The sequence below is a fragment of the Protomyctophum bolini genome, assembly GCF_963924005.1.
Source record: "Protomyctophum bolini genome assembly, chromosome: 21".
Lineage (NCBI taxonomy): Eukaryota > Metazoa > Chordata > Actinopteri > Myctophiformes > Myctophidae > Protomyctophum > Protomyctophum bolini.
The window spans coordinates 10,552,421-10,569,385 of NC_137882.1; the positions used below are offsets into that span (position 1 = coordinate 10,552,421).

The window sequence follows — 16,965 nt, forward strand, 5'->3', positions numbered from 1 at the left end:
CACACACACACACACACACACACACACACACACACACACACACACACACACACACACACACACACACACACACACACACACAGTTATCTGGCCCTCACACATTTTGACCAACGTGGCTCTAGAAATAAAATGAATTTGACACCCCTGGACCAGAACAAACATCATAATGAAGACTGTGATGAAACCCAAAACAAAAACCCAAGAAGGAACTGAAAAGGATTTGATCACAAGCTACACGAGGATGAAGTACAGAGCGCCACTGCGCCAGTAATAATGTTAACAACAATGTTAATGTTAATAATGAATGGATAATAATAATGTTGGTGGGTCTCACCTGTCCTACCAGTCCAGGGATGCCAAGCGCACGGTCGATCTCCTCCAGGCCGTCAAAGTCCTTCAACACCGTGTAAAGCTGGGACAGCAGAGCGCCCTCGTCTGACACACCTCCGTCAGCAGAGCCAGGCCCCGGCGTGCACAGTCCCAACTCATCCTGGGGACCCGGGTACACCGACCTACGGAAAGGACACATTTATTTTTAAGAAGCCCTCAATGTGAGGAAAAACTAAAAAAAATAGGTACCAGGGTAAGTCTCTGCAAGATTATTTTCATTTAGTACACTTCCTCCAAAATCAAACAAACTACGGTATGCCCTGGAAAGTTGACAGCAGTCATGTGACGTGTCAAATGTGGTATGAATTGTGGTGCTTTTTTAAAGTGATAATATTATCAGTTAAGTATCTTACCTGTTTTGGTTGACAAAGGACGCCTGGTCAATGGGCATCATGCTGTCTGGCCATGGGGCTGTCTGATTGGGAGGGGGCTGCTGCGTAGAGAACTGGTGGGCTGCCATACCCATCTCCATACCTGGCTGGGCTAAAGGACCAAGGAAGGACAACATGTTAGAGAAGCCTCGGTTGAGGCGGACATTAGTTCACTTGTGGAACAGCCTCCCCAATCCCATGGACTTGAGAGTGCCACAGACAAACAGGCCTGAAAACGTTCCTATTTCAGAAGGCCTTTTCGTGTTAAATTGTTGTGACCGATGTCCTTTTGCGCTTGACTTTCTTTTTTAAATAACCCTGGATTTTTGAGGGGCTTCTATATTCAGTTATTTTAGTGTAGATTTTCGTCTTACACATTGACAATGAATGGAGAATTTACGTTTCCATGTCTGATCAAATTGACATGTTAAGTCATGATGATGTACTATGATAAGAGTGCCCCTAATTTTTTATCAATGTGCAATACAAATAAAATTAATTATTATCATCATTCAGTATGAACTTTGTACAACCCATTGTAGTTATGAGACTGGCTTAGATATTATGAGACTGAGATGAGATGACTTTCTATGTTGTATCATGATAAGCCACAAGGTGGCAATCTTTACAACACTGAAGCAGTGATATTGCTGCTAATAGGCCCAGAATTGATCCAATGAGGTAAAAACTGCAAGTGCATTAAACTGTTGTGGTGTCTGTAGTGCAATGCTATGGCACACTTCTTTCAGGCTTGGTAAAGCCCCACTTCCCACCTGAAGATAAGTATCTACTAGTAGTGAAGTGGGGGCTCTACTCTATTTGGTCAACATGAACGCATGAAACCGCATGTTTATTTTTAAATTTAAGCTACATTCTGCATTGCGTTCGAGTAGGACAGGCTCTCACCGTTGGCCATCATTGGGGACTGGAGCATCTGCCGGGGCCCTGGCTGACTGTTGGGCCTGAGAGGGGCGGTGTTGGGACCCATTCGGCCCTGCATGGCACCCTGCTGCCCGGGGCCAGAAGCCCCAGGAGGAGGTGCTGAAGCAGACCCGACCCAGCCCTCCTGCTGCTGCATGCCTGGCCGAGGACCGCCGGGACCCATGAGCCCTGGATGGAAGAAACACAAAGCCACGGCTGACAGTAAGGAACACAGCAGCAGATGCCCAGATGAACTACAGATGCGGTATTGGTCCGAGACATCCACAATATAGTTCTAGAGGATATCACATGTGACAGTGACAGAGTTCTGCTCCAATGTGGTTGCCCCTACATTTCCTGTGCAAGGAAGTGAGTCACTCTGCCAGCTGTGACTGACAGAGAGAGAGATAGATGTAAGTGATAGAAAATGCCACAGAATTGAATCACACGTACTGTAAAAGAGGCTTTCCGCAAAATTTCTGTGACAAAGTGGGCCGGCCTGTGGTTTCTCCATTGCCGTGGTTGGATTTACGTCAGTAACAATTGACAATAGAGGAAATCCAATGCCGGTAATGCAAACTAGTTTGCGCAACAACAGATCAGTGTTACTTGTTAACTCCTGAGATTGATGTGGTAAATCCAACACTAGCAGCAACCAGCCAAATGCAACCGACTTGCTGCAGTGCCTGGTGAATGTGTCTACTCCAGCTACCTCTTACTTGGCAGGCAACCAAACATCAATTAGAGGTTATACTTTACACGTCAGGGACGTGAAATAAGGTGCTTCTAAAATGTGTGATTTACCATCTATTGTTGCCAGGAGAACGGCCGTGCTGTGATTTACTAGAAAGACTTCTTATAATAAACAATTATTTGCCTAACAGAGGTGGCAACTCATGCACATTTTACAGACATACTGCATCTCTTAAGTTCTGACAAAGTAATTGTTTCTAAAATAAGTTGGAATTGATAGAGCTGGACAGCAATACATAAAACTAACTTTTCTGTAACAGTCTTTAATTTGTCTTAATGCAGACGGTTGCTTTCCAAAGGTATGTTGCCCTTTCTCTTTTATTGTAGGTACCTTGCAAAGGAGCCAATCAGTATACAGTCTTTATCTATTTTTCCGGGCACACTGACAACCATTTACATATTTATCAAGGGATCAAGGGAGATGTTGCCAAGAGTGGAACAGCACTCAAAACTAGACGACACACAAATCTAGACCAGTGGTTCTCAAACTGACTGTAGGAGAACAGGACCCGATCAGAACAGACCTGAGGAAATCTTTTAATTACTGGACCCGGTCCGAAAAGGAGACAAGGATCCGGAGCCGAGGATCATTTAAATTACTTAGACCAGATCCGTACTGGAACCGATGCACAGGCTACATTATAATATATACTTACAGTATAATGGACCCTTGCAGGGTCCTTACGGGTTCATTTGTAGTACCTATGCTTTCAGAGTTATAGAGGTCCTTGCATTTAAACGTTTGAGAATCACTGAACTCTAGAGTCTAGAGTTCAGTGATTCTCAAACGTCTAGAGTCTAGACCATGGGTTTACAACCTTTTTATACCAAGTACATCCACAGAAAATGATCTGGCTCTACCACGATAATAGTTAATCGATAATCGATAATAGTTAATAATAAATGAACCCGTAAGGACCCTTGCAGGGTCCTTACGGGTTCATTTGTAGTACCTATGCTTTCAGAGTTATAGAGGTCCTTGACATACGTTTGAGAATCACTGAACTCTAGAGTCTAGAGTTCAGTGATTCTCAAACGTCTAGAGTCTGTGCTTTTTTTTTAAACTTTCAATAATACAACCTAAACTGCAATTTACAGCTACAATTTAAGTACGTGTGTTACAAGTGATTTAAAGGTGTGTAGTGTGGTGCGGACCACGTTCACTGCACAGCCTTATGCAACGGTTTAACCTATTTAATTAATTATTGAACATTTTGTCAGGTTACAAACGCCTGGCTGGCACGCCCTGCACATCATTCTATTCAAACCGTTACAATTCCTACGCCAGCCTTCGCATCTCTTTTGGCTAGGTGGCAAATACTATTTAAATGGAAGGAGAAAATACCACCAACCTTTAAATCTTGGGTTAATGATGTTTTACATCATCTGACATTGGAAAAGATTCGCTACTCCACAAGAGGGTACGCCGGTGCCTTAAAATTCTACACCATTTGGCAACCTTTTTTGACATACATTGAGAGGATGAAAGCGGCTGACATCAACAATCCTTAACTTGTTTCACTGACCCTACTGTAATTGTTTTATTTAATTTTATTATTATTATTTTATATATATATATATTATTATTATTATTTATTTGCATACTTCTATTATTCTATTATGTCTATGTATATTTGTATGTGCCTTTTATTTCATATGGTGCAAGATACCGGGGTTGTGGCTCTTTCAGAGCGTGAACTCTGGGGGGAGGGGAGGGGGGGGGGGGGGGGGGGAAAGGGGATTTTTTTTTCTTTCGAAAAATGTTGTATAATATTTGTGTGAAAAAATTAATAAAAAAACTTTGATAAAAAAAAAACAATTCCTACGCCAATTTTGCTGCTGCACTGATGATCAGCACAACTGATAATATTTCTAATGGGATTTATCCGTCCTCAAATCTTCTATTAACGTCTAGGTGTGCCGTCATGCTCATTTCAGCTCGGCTGGAGAGCCCATTTCAAACAAATGCTTGGTTAGAAGAACTACCTGTAGTAATATTTAAATATTTCATTCCACTTTTCTATTTTTTCTTCTTTTTTGGGTGACTCCTCTGAGTACCACCAGGGGTAGTACCACTAGTGGTACTAGTACCCGTGGTTGGGAACCTCTGCTCTAGTCTAGACGATGGGACTATTTGCTGGCAAGCGGCAACACCAAACACACGACGCAGGCCATCTCCACCCACCTGCATTGACCATGCTGGCCTGATTGGCCATCATGCCGTGGTTTCCCGCCATGCCTTGCTGCTGTTGCTGCTGCATGAGCGTGTAGGGGCTGCTGGCCCTCATGGGGTACTGTAACGAAGGCTGCTGGGGGGACATGTTCATGTCCAGGGAGACGCTCCTCACAGGCAGCCCCCGGCCTGGCTGGCCTTGTCGGACAGCAGCAAAGTCTGACGGAAGAGAAGGACGTGTTGCGATGAGTAGGGCTAGGCAAGTAGCCATTAGAACCAATGACTGACTTAATCTTTGTGTAGAACGAAAATAGCAGATTTGCTCGTCTACATATCATCATCATACTATAATTCTGTCTGAATGTCTGTCTGTGTGTGTGTGTGTGTGTGTGTGTGTCTGTGTGTCAGAAACACCACTGTAGCTCCTCACTGCCTGCACCAATCACTCCCACTTTTCACACAGACATTGACCATAATAATATGGAGGTCTTAACGAAGCCCTTTTTCCAATTTAACAAATGATAAATTAATAACGAATGTATTAGTGAATTAAAAATGCGAAAACGCACCCAGGGTGCAGTACCCCCCACAGCCACAAAGGGGGGGGTCAATATCTCACAACGGGTAAGGGCTAGTAACGTAAATTCTCCATTCATTGTCAATGGGATTTAATTATTGATTTTGTGTTAGGACAAAAATCTACACTATAGCTGAATATAGGAGCAAATTATTTTTTATCGTTCGCAATCGAGGTAAAAGATTTAAATAAATTGGGATATTGATTTGAAGTGGTATCGCCCAGCCGTAGATTGAGGGACAGGGTATAGTAGAACTTCTTCGGCTGCGTTTACTCTCTTAAAATAGCTTTACATGACTGAGAGGATGATCAGTATAGCCACTGTGAGCTGCTCTCATGCAGTGGGTTTGTGCCACAAGTTTGCGTTTTGCGGACCCGGTGAATGCATAATATAGAAGAGCGCCTGCAATAAACTATTGATACTTCGCTTTAGTGTAGACATAATATTGGCCCGACTGTCATTAGACTGACAACCTACCTCAAACCCTAACCTAACCATAATCACAAGCACGGAGCAGCGCATGTCGGTCCGTTGGTGTGTCTAATCTGCATTCCTACTTCGCGCCAGTGCATCAAAAACGTGTCATGAGAGGAAGTACGGCGACATATTGCAGTGTTGATTTTCTTTGTCAGGACTCACTTCCAGGGACCATGCCAGGGCCCATGCCCCTGTGTTGCTGCTGCTGCTGCTGCTGCTGTGCCACCATGGCCGGGTTGGTCTCCGACATCTGCAGGATGTCGTTGATGATGTTCTGCTTGTCCATGGCGCTGGGCAGCGACACGGGCCTCTGCTCACAGAACAGCTGCGGCTGAGAGCTCTGCAGGTCGTTCAGGATGTCGTCCAGCTCCGATGACTGGGCAGGAGGCACAGAGAGAGAGAGACACACACACACACCAAAAACATTAGAGGAAGAAGAGTTTTCTAGAAAGATGTTATGTACTGTACACTACCCCCCATCCCCCTCCCCACACACACACAGGTTCTCAAACTATCTACAAACAAATATTCCAGATAAGAACCAAATAGATCTAGAAGTTCACGTGTCACATTACACATGTTGAGCTTATAGATAGGCTATTTTCAAATAATAACCGTTAAAGTGGTTAAACTGATTTTGATGCTATATTAACAGTAACACCACAGAACCCCCCCCCCCCAGGCCTAAAGGACCCCTGGGGGTAGCCGGATCGCACGTCTTTGAGAGCCCCCGACATCTTCTTTATCTGAGACATGAGGGGCCGGCTCGGCCTTGCTGATAATGCAGCAGCAACCCCAGCCTGAAATGGACCACTTTTCCTGAAAATCTAGGCCAGACTTCACATTGACTTGGCTTATCAGAAAACACATTACTCCTCCGCTGCTTATCGCCTTCCGTTTGTTACGTCAGACAGACACACTCACTACTACAGTTGCTCCTCCTTTCCATGCCCAATATATCTTTGAAAAACATATTATAAGCCTCCCCCCGCCCCCCCCAATAGCCGATCTACAAGCTTACACTTGTCAAATATATTTAGCGTGTAGCCCGTGGGAATAATATGGTACAACTAAATACAGGGAACATTCGGAAATACGGTCAACTAAGCACACAGGGTTTTAGAGTTGTCAAAGCTGTGATATAACAGAAAGGCTTTTTCAGGTTGACACGATGGGAGAAGGAAGGGTTATTATGAGATGGCTGGAGCTCGGTGGCCGCTGCCAAAGTTTGCACTGCTCTGTGCTCCCCTACTGTAAACACGTGCACTGGGCCTGCGCAGTGCAGTGTGCTGCCCCAAGGCTGCATTCACATGGGGACGCTCTGTTCATACAACAGCCTTAAACATAGCAAGGCCGTACTGGGAAAACTTGCACATATATACACAAACAGTGGGTGTGTGTATATACAGTATGTGTGTATGTATATATATATATATATATATATATATATATATACACACACACACACACACACACACACACACACACACACACACACACAAAATACTAGTCCATAAGTTACGCATCGTTTCCAACCACCATCCATCGGGGCTATGGGACTGCTGTCTGCAACCATGACTACAGATCTCATTGTCTGTTCAGTGCAAAAGTGGTTTTGTCACCGTCATCGTACGGTGATTATGCCAATTCAATGCCCGTGTGAAAGTTCAGATCGATTTGTCAGCCCACTGAGGAGAAAACACAGTTCCAGACAGACTTTTTTATAGTAGGATAGTATGATAGGATACATATATATTTACACAAACCGTATCCAACCCGTATATACAAAACTAGGGCTGGGCAATTAACCCAAAATATATCAAACAACTGATCTGAAGTAATCTTGCTCATGTCGGTTAAACGAATAGCAGGTGTTTAAAGAAAACAAACTAGAACTGAATTTCTTATACCAACGAATCGACAGCCGAATAGATTTGTCTTTATAATAGAGTAGACTAAACGGATTAGTCTGATTAAACACTTAACCCTGCATTATAGAAAAACAGTGATGAGAGCCAATCAGCAAGCTCTCAACGTGCTTCACAACACTTCACACATGCGTTGTGAGCTTGCAGATTGGCCATCTTCATTCATTAATTGTAATCGAGGCAGCATTTCAAGATACTTGTGATATTGATTTGAAGACACACACACACACACACACACACACACACACACACACACACACACACACACACACACACACACACACACACACACACACACACACACACACACACACACACACACACACACACACACACACACACACACACACACACACACACACACACACACACACACACACACACACACACACACGTATATTATACGTATAGTGTGTGGGTGGAGTTCCAAGCATCATGGTTGTAGACTGTTCCTAAAGCGTGTTGGATAGAGATGGGTAAAGACACTATGATCTGCCACACAAGGAAGATTAAAACATTTAACATTGAACTAAAGTCACTGTTGGAAGATTCATTGTCCATGCTTATTTGTCCGATTAAAAACAAAAAGAGAATACCCTTTTTCTCTATCCTTTTTCTCCATCATGTTTATTCATTGATGTTATGTCAATAACTAAACGTGCAGCAGCCGTCTTGGCCCCCTGTGTGAACTGGATTTGTTCAGATAAACAAAGGTTAAGTAAAAAGATAAAAACAGGAAAGAAGATGCTCACTACAATAAAAAAGGAGTATAGTCCACATTATGCTGAACCATCAACATTGATTTTAGTATGCGCAGTGCTTCAGGGCGAGGGGGGCCCAGGGGACTAAGGTAAATAAGTTGCACCGTTTGCGAGCCGCCACCAGAGAGCAGCACACAAAGTATTCCCTGCCACAGGGCCTGAATGTACAGAGAAACTGAGGGTTGTCCCTAGATGGGGTCTATGCTGGCCAATAACGACCTTAAAGTGACATGGACCCGTCCAGATATACCCACTACACTTCCTAGGAACTTCCTCAGTCATATAACAACAACAACGTGCCTCCGGATTCTATCATTCGTCCACTGACATGTGACGTCACAGGTAAAAGTTAGATCATTTTTTATTAAAAAGAAAAACAAATATAAAAATGTGTGTATCAATGCTGTAGACGTCAATATTGCTCAGTAGTACATGGTGGGGTCAGCCATATTGGCAATGGCACAAACCAAACACCATGACTAAGGCAAATTATTGACAGTAATGAAATAGTAATATGCACAAAGTAACCCACGGAGTGTGTCTCCGTCGATGCTCGACCTGGTGTTGGTCCACACCTGTCCATGCATACAGAAACGACAGCCACACACACAACAAACAAACATATCTGCTCATTCTTTCTTACAGTGCCAGCCATGTCAAGATACGGGGTATGGAGGGAGAACGAGAGAGAGAGAGAGGGAGAGAGAGAGAGAGAGTCCTAATGAGGTCAGGAATGATGTAATTCTCCTGTATGCTCTCAGATTGCCCTCTTCTTCCTCCTCTCCATTTCCCTCCCCTCCCACATTCTATTCTCCCCACTCCTTTGGTTGTCTCTACACCCTTGATGGCTCCTATTTCTATCAATCTCTATTATCCTCTTCCGTCCCTTCCCTTCTGTGCATCGCTACTCCTCTTGTGTGCATCGTAGAGCCAGTTGTTTGGACCCATAATGGAAACGGTACATTATTATCACACACAGCCAGAGGACTCGTGTCGTCACTGCTGACGCTTAAAGAATAAAAACATTCTGCTTCACATTAATGCTAGCACATACCTAATTATCATGTTCTAATGTCAGAGCAGGCTGTGCCTGCGATCGGGGCGGGAGGGAGGCAGCATGAGTCATTTTAGAAGAAAGGGAACAGAGAGGAAGATGTGGGGAAGCAGAAGTGACAGTCCTGCTGAAGAAGATTGTGGGGGGGGGAGGGGGGGGGTTGCTTAAAATAGTCATGTTGAGAAAATTGGTGTATCCTCAAAAAGAAGAAGAAGAAAAAAAAAAGCCTCTTGCTGAAGTCACAAGTGGGGCTGCTGCTGCAACCACAACAAAGACAGTTACTGCTGTAGGTGGTATATGACGTCTGACCACGGGGTGGGGTGTGGGGGGGGGGGGGGGGGGGGGGAAGTCTCACAGAGAAAAAAAAAGCTCACACTGTGATTTCATGAGTTAGCGTCACCTTACCGCACTCGTTATCTTGTTATGCTTTGAACACGTAATCAGTGTTATTTTATTCTCTATCGTTTCATCTATCACAAATTCACAATACGCTGCTGAGGCTTGTGGTTTTGGAAGGCTGTCACCTATAACATGGATTTCCTTTTTTCTTCTTTTCTTTTTTGAGTTTATAAAAACTGTTCTTGGGTCTCGTCTGTGGCGGTATCAACTCCATGCATAACTGATTCTCTATCAATTTGTTTGTTAATGTATTTGGGGAGAATAGCCGGCATTTAGCCTAAATATAGGGGGTAAAGTTTGACAGTGTTCAATGGCTTGAGAGATGCTTACATTAAGCTCATTGTAGGGTGGTTTCCTCACAGCTTTATCATACCAACCAAACATCATGGTTGACGTAAACCTGGTAGAGATAGGTAGATTAACCATTTTCACTTTTTTCTCATTTTGCGCAAAGCTGATGTGGAATATTGCTTCTTTTTGTCCCCCTCCGGTTTCTGCAGACATTTTTAACACACACACACACACACACACACACACACACACACACACACACACACACACACACAAGAGATAATACAGTCCCCCCTGAGGCCGCAGAGATACCTGCAGGTGATGCTGATGGGAGACCAGTGTGTACTTTACCATACCATCACTACTTTCAGCCATCAGCCCAGCCTCTAGTGCTGAAAGCATGGCTCTGATTTCTCATTTAGCTCCGCTCTGGCCATCAATAATTCAGCCCTCAAACAATGACGGAGAGAAAGAGAGGAAGAGACGAGAGAGAGAAAAATAGAGGGTTTGATACATGGATAGATAGCTGGGAAGGAGAAGGGAGAGAGGGCGGGAGGGAGGGGTCAGCGAAGGGGAGGGATTTTGCATGATAGTACAATCACTCTTCACACATGGCCAAGCAGTGATTCTCTCATAAAAGAACAGAAACTTGCTTGCACAAATATTAACCGCTCTAATGAAGTCATGGCTTGCTTAATGCCTAACAAAAGCCCTCTTTCCGGGCTGACAAAGAAACCTATGCTATTGTGGCCACCGGAAAATTTACATTAGCCCTCGCCATCACTGCTCGAAGCTTACAGTACGAGTGCTTTAATCACTGGACGACTGTGAAATGACAAATGAGACATCCCTCCCTCTGCTTCTTCATATTCTTTCCGGTTTGTAAGTGAGGGTGTAAAAACCAATGCATCAACCGGTGCAATTTAGTGTGGTGTGGCGCAGCACACTAGTATCTTCATACAGACATACAGTGTGACAATCCGTCCAGTCTCAGTGGTATTGGATTCAAGTCAAATCGTTTGTCAGTTCCACAATAGCAGCCACTGTCTGCACATCGAACTGCTCAATCGCGATTTGACCACACTTTCCGAGGTCGTGTGGTTTAGTCTAAAATTTGACCCGTGACAGCAAAGACAAAACACCCCGACTTGGTGACAAAGTTACTCTGCAAACACACAGACTGCGGGTTCCATTATGCCAGCGATCGGCTCGACGACGACATGCAATGTTTGTCCCTGCGAGCCGACTCCCCTCCTCCATCTGTTTAACCTTATTCTGCCTCTGAGGCGCCATCTCACCATACCTCAAAATGAGCGAGATGTTCCATTGTTTTTTTGTTACAGTTTTTTCCTCGCATGCACCCTCCCTCCCTCCCTTCTATATTCCCAAGCACCTCCTCCCACCTTCTCTCCTCCATCGCCATGGTAGCTGGTGTGGACGGGGGGAGGGGAGGGGGGTGTTATGCACGAGGCACGAGCATATGGCTCATCATTTTCACTGTGCCTGCCGAGGCTGGACTCTCTCCTGCTGGGAAGTTTCTACACCTCTCTCATCATCATCACCACCTCCTCCCTCTCTCTCTCTCTTTTTCTCTTTTTCTCTGTCCTGCCTCTTGTTCATTTCAGCAGCAAAACTCATTATCCGCCCCATCTCCTTCTCTCTGGCGTATAAGCCCAAGTGGCCTGGCATATACATGCAGCTTAAATACACCCCCCCCCCCCCCCCCCCCCAAGTCGTCTGTTTCCAGGGAAATGTGCCTCAGAAAGGGAAGAGAGAGGCAGAGAGAGAGAGAAAGAGGCAGAGAGAGAGAGTATGATGAGATGTTCCGAACAGGCTCACTCACTGACAACAACAACACTGCTGCCTTCTCTCCCTCGCTGCCTGCAGGAGGAGTCCAGGGCTGGACACACTACAAAACATGACCTCGTCGCTTCCTCCATTACATGGAAATATCAGGTTTCATGCAGGCAGCGCCGCCCTCCTCCTCTCATTCTCCCCTGCTCACGCTCTCCCTTCTCTTTTCCCCCCGCCTCTCTCACTCTTCTCTCTTCCTACTCTCACACTCGGTCCAAGTGCCAGGGCTGACCGGAGCTCTTTGCCAAACCCCAATGACGGTGGCCAAATGCAACCAGGATCAAATGTGCTTGAGAGCCACGGGGGCTTTCTTCCAAATGTCACAGTTGTTTTGAAGCCTGGGCTGATGGCTTCCCTCTAGCCTGAGTCGAGCCTGCACAGTACACAGAGCAGTGAATACAACCAGATGCAGCATGTGGATGTGCACGAAGGAAACCGTGCATGGTGTTTGTAGTGAGTGTGTGTGTGGAAAGACAGAGAGAGAGATTATGTCTTAATAATATCGTCGACAAAGGCTGTACCCTTCACACCATGTGTGCATCCCGTGCGAATGCACAACTTGGTGGAGCATGCTAGACATCTGCTGTCTAACCCAGATTAACACTCAGACACAGTGGGGGAAGCAACTGGAGCAGTACAGGGTCACAAAGTTTTTGGCCCTTCTCGCTGTAATGGGCCAGTGAGAAAGGAGGTTACAGTAAATTTGAAGGAGCCTCGTGTCTCACAAGTTCGACAAGGACCCGCGCATGGAGTCCACGGAAGCCTGTGATTCAAGCATGACGACAAACTCTTAACAGCGCTCCCTGGACGTCCTTTGAGGGACTGATTTAGTAGGGTAACTGAGGTAAGTAGCACACAGGAGGGGTGGGGGGGGGGGGGTGTGTACCGGTCAAACGTACCTGTTCAGCTCGGTCGTATCCCGCGTCCTGCTTCTCCGTCTTGATCAGAGGATGTTTCCCTCCCTCCACTTTCACCTCTCCGGGCTCCAGCTTGGGCACTTTGTCCTTCAGCCCTGAGTCGTCCTTATCCAGCAGGTAGCGCAGGAGCGCGTTGTCCTTCTTCTTGGGGCTCAGTGGCTCCTGTTTGGGGGTGAGCTCCCCCGATGCAGCAGCACCAGTGCCCGCGCTTCCGCCCCCTTGGGCCTGGTCGGCCATCTCTTTGCCTGTGGCCTCGGCGGTCAGTTTGGCCAGGTCCACAGGAGAGGTGCTGTTCTGGAGCAGCTGGTGGAGGATTTTGTGTTTCTCTTTGAGGGACGTGGCGTGGGCGCTTCCTGCCGGGTGGCCTCCTCCCCGGGACCCCGCCGCGGCCTGGTCCTTACCGTCGCCCCCCGCATTGGGCGAGAGGGGCGACTCCAGGGGCTCCGACTTGGTGGTGAGAAGCTGCAAGAGTTTGGTGTGGGCCTTGTTGTCGTGAAGACGGCCATGTGCATCGTGGCCCTCGGGGGGCGGCTCTCTCTCCTCTTTGGGTTCTGCCAGGTTACCGTCCGTCTGGCCCTGGCCGTGACCCTGAGCTAGCTCCGTGTGAGGTCCAAACGACTCACCTCCTCCGCTGCCGGGAGTGCCGTTGCCTCCACTGAACTTTGACATCAGGTGAGGGTTGACCCCCGACCCCAGTGTGACTCCACCTGGAGAGCCCATCTTCCTGTCGGGGGACCCCAGTGCGTGTGTGTGGGGATGTCCATGGCCGTGTCCAACCCCGTGGCACTCACTGAGGGCCTGCAGAGCGGACAGAGAGCTGCTGGTGTAGCTGTTAGCTTGACTGCTAGCTGCACCGCTGTTGCCCACACTTGCAGGCCCGGGCCCGCCACCACACATCCCCACCGGCGAGGGCGAGTGCAGGCCACCCGCAACACGAGGACTGCTCGCCCCTCCAGGGCTACCACGGTGCCGGGGAGACAACATAGAGTTCTGTTGGGGTGGATGAGGTCCTCCGGCTGGGCTGGGGCTGCCACGAGAGGGGCTGTTCATCCTCCAGTTGGGGCCCTGCTGTGGAGGCTGCATGCCCGCAGCGTGGCCGTGCGGTGGGGGAAAGCGGTACCCCGGCATGTGGCCACCCATGGCCATTGGTTCCCTGGGGCCGGCGGGGCCCGGAGGGGAGAAGGGCGTGGTGTTACTGCTGACCGTCGTGTCCTGGCCCTGGTGCCCTGAACCGGGCAGACTGCCCGGGATTGGAGGAGTCATGGAGGGGGTGGAGGAGGTCACAGGTTTGGGGCCCATCCCTGTGGCCTGGCTGCCAGGGCCCATGTCCTGGCCCATACCACACACGGTCTGCTCCCTGGAGGTTAAACACACAACACAGTTGGTTAGCTTACAGTTCTTTCATGGCCTTGGGCGATCTCATCACATACCAGTACTTCATAACCACAAAGAATGAAGGGTGTTTAACTTCCACACAGAGACGTCATTGTAAGTCCCTCGGCCGTGTGAGGCCGCAGATAATCGCTGATCCACTGCAATGAGTCCATGTGAACACTGAGACTCCTCTGCAAACAAATGGCAGCTCGTCTGCTGACTCACAGGGGCAGACGCACCATCCACGGACACAGAGCATGCAGGTCTTCTGCACTGTGGCTGCAACTTAATCCCTCTCTTAACGCCGTTTTCACCAGACTCAGACCACTGGCGAGCTTACATTCATTACTTACTGTATCTAATGCACACGGGACATATGCAGCCATGAGCTACGACAGGTCAAAACAAGAAAGTGCCTGCTTCTCTCTCTCTCTCTCTCTCTCTCACACACACACACACACACACACACACGCGCGCACACTCAGACTCACAATGGTAGGAAACAGGCATACCTCTGTAGAATGTGCAGTGACATGTAGAGCTGGGGTTCGTTGGTAGCAGGGGAGCGTACCAGCTTACTCTTGGTATGGGCTGACACGATGGTTCCATCAGAGAGGGAAAACCGGTAGATGGGACTGAATGCTTGGCCGTGACGCAGCACTGTGAATGCACGCACGCACGCACACAGACACACAGACACACACACACACACACACACACACAGTACAGGAATTCGATAAGCCGTTTTGTAAGCCATTCATCATTTACCCACTACATTTTGATAGAATGTCACATATATTATTCAAAGTAAGTTTGTGTAAAATCCACGTGATAAGCTCAGCAGCCATGCAGCTATTTAAGATATTACTTTATCAATTAGTCGTTTTAACCACTTAAGCCCCATCTACAACTAGCTCACACCAGCTGCTCAGCATTGAGCAGGTTCACACGGTTCACATGGGAACCACTCACCTCCCATGTATGACGTAATAACTAAATGGCCACCGAATGAACATACAGTAGTAAATTACAGTAGCATAGCATACAGTACAACTGTACTGTTTGAACTTTGCCAGAAAAGCTGTTTTTTGTTTCATCTAAAAAGGCAAGGTAAGTAAAAGCACTGGTCAGATGCATATTAAATTTCGATGATGACATTAGGGAGTAAAAAGAGGGGTGCTGAGCTACGTGTTGTCATCTGACAATTGGGCAGCGCCCCCCAGGTTGATTACATGATTACAAAATAGGGAGAGCAGGTTGAAAGTGATTAAGAAAAGACGTGAGAAGAAATGTTGCATTTGAATGCCATTTTGCATATTATGTATCATCTTGAACAGACGGGGACAGGTTTTAACTGGGGTGTTCCTAGCCGAGGGCAGGGTAGGCCCGTCACAATTATTACATAATCGCAATTATTTGAGATAATCGCAATTATTTTTGCATAATGGTCAATCGTTTCCATGTTGAAACATGTCCATAAATTTTAAAAAACAATTCAAGAATATCAGAAATAGCAGATCTACAAGCTTATTACAAGTTGTAAGCTTGTAGATCAACTATTTCTGCTATTTTGTAAATGTTTTGGAAAGAACAAAATATTAAAAGCGATTAAATGGGTCAGTGATTTCTTTGTATATTTCAGTTATTATTATTCAGTTTATTATTCATATTCATATTTGCCCATGTGCAATTTGTGATTAAGAAGCCTAAAAGAGGCCTGTTCCGTGGCTCAGCGGTCTGGCTGGTAACCCAGTCTGGCAGTGTGCCGCGGGTTCGACTACTGGATGTCATCCCCCCCATCTCTCTCCCCATTTCCTGTCAGCCTACTGTCTGTCCCGCCATAAAAAAATATAAAATAAAGGCGAAAGCCACACAAAAAAAGAAGAAGCCTAAAAGAAACGTTCCAATGTTCCAATGCCAAAAAACAATTCAATCAGTAATCACAATGATTTGTGGCACAGATAAAAGGTGTATGCCACGGCGAGAGGCTGAGGGCTCACCTTCCTGCTGGTGTCTCTTGGCAAAGGACATCTCTCCATCGTTCTGCAGGTGAAACCTCTGGATGCAGCGCCGCACCAGGTCCTCCCAGCCTGGCTTCATCGACGCCCGCAACAGGCTGGTGTCCAGGGACGTGATCTTACCTGCACGCACACACACACACACACACACACACAGTTAGGAACCGACAGCCATTTTCATGGGGCAGTAGTGTGGGCCAAGCAGCCGACAACACAACCACTCTCTTGTTTCTGAAATCATGGACAAGGTCCTGGATTAGTATCTGAAGAAGAACAAAGACCCAATTCTTCCCCAATTGAATTCGTACTGTGTGACAGCTTCAGCAATTGACCACCCTCACATAACAGCCATTTTCGCTCTTATGTCACCGTTGCTCAGCGGTGTGTTAATGGAGTATGTGAGTGAGGGTGTTTTGACTATGTAGTGCACACACACACACACACACACACACACACACACACACAGTCTCTTGTCAGGCTGCAGTACAAATGGAGGTAGCGATGCGTTTAATGGGCTGACAGACAGACAGACAGACTGCTGTGGAGAGTGACAGCTGCTGAGACTGACTAAACACCTGTCACTGTTCTCAACACACAGCAAGGGCACCACTGGACTCTACATGACACACACACACACACTGAAAGGGAAGCTAAATTACCGTCAGCCAGTGAGTGAGGGTGTGTGTGTGTGCGCACGCTGTGTGAG

General features: G+C 46.8%; 1 protein-coding gene across 3 annotated transcripts in view; it reads right to left on the bottom strand.

Moving 5' to 3' along the window:
- The window catches only part of ncoa2 (nuclear receptor coactivator 2), an 83,840-nt gene that overhangs the window by 17,491 nt on the left and 49,384 nt on the right, over positions 1-16,965 (bottom strand). For 2 of the 3 annotated variants that reach the window (XM_080794094.1, XM_080794092.1), the window contains exons 9-16: positions 16,242-16,382; positions 14,754-14,901; positions 12,850-14,224; positions 5,826-6,039; positions 4,621-4,827; positions 1,668-1,871; positions 744-873; positions 335-512 (exon numbers count right to left, since the gene is read on the bottom strand). In XM_080794094.1, the coding sequence (XP_080650220.1) occupies positions 335-512; positions 744-873; positions 1,668-1,871; positions 4,621-4,827; positions 5,826-6,039; positions 12,850-14,224; positions 14,754-14,901; positions 16,242-16,382 (2,597 nt within the window). The remainder of the gene's footprint in view (positions 1-334; positions 513-743; positions 874-1,667; positions 1,872-4,620; positions 4,828-5,825; positions 6,040-12,849; positions 14,225-14,753; positions 14,902-16,241; positions 16,383-16,965) is intronic. The other variant, XM_080794093.1, reaches the window with a different exon arrangement.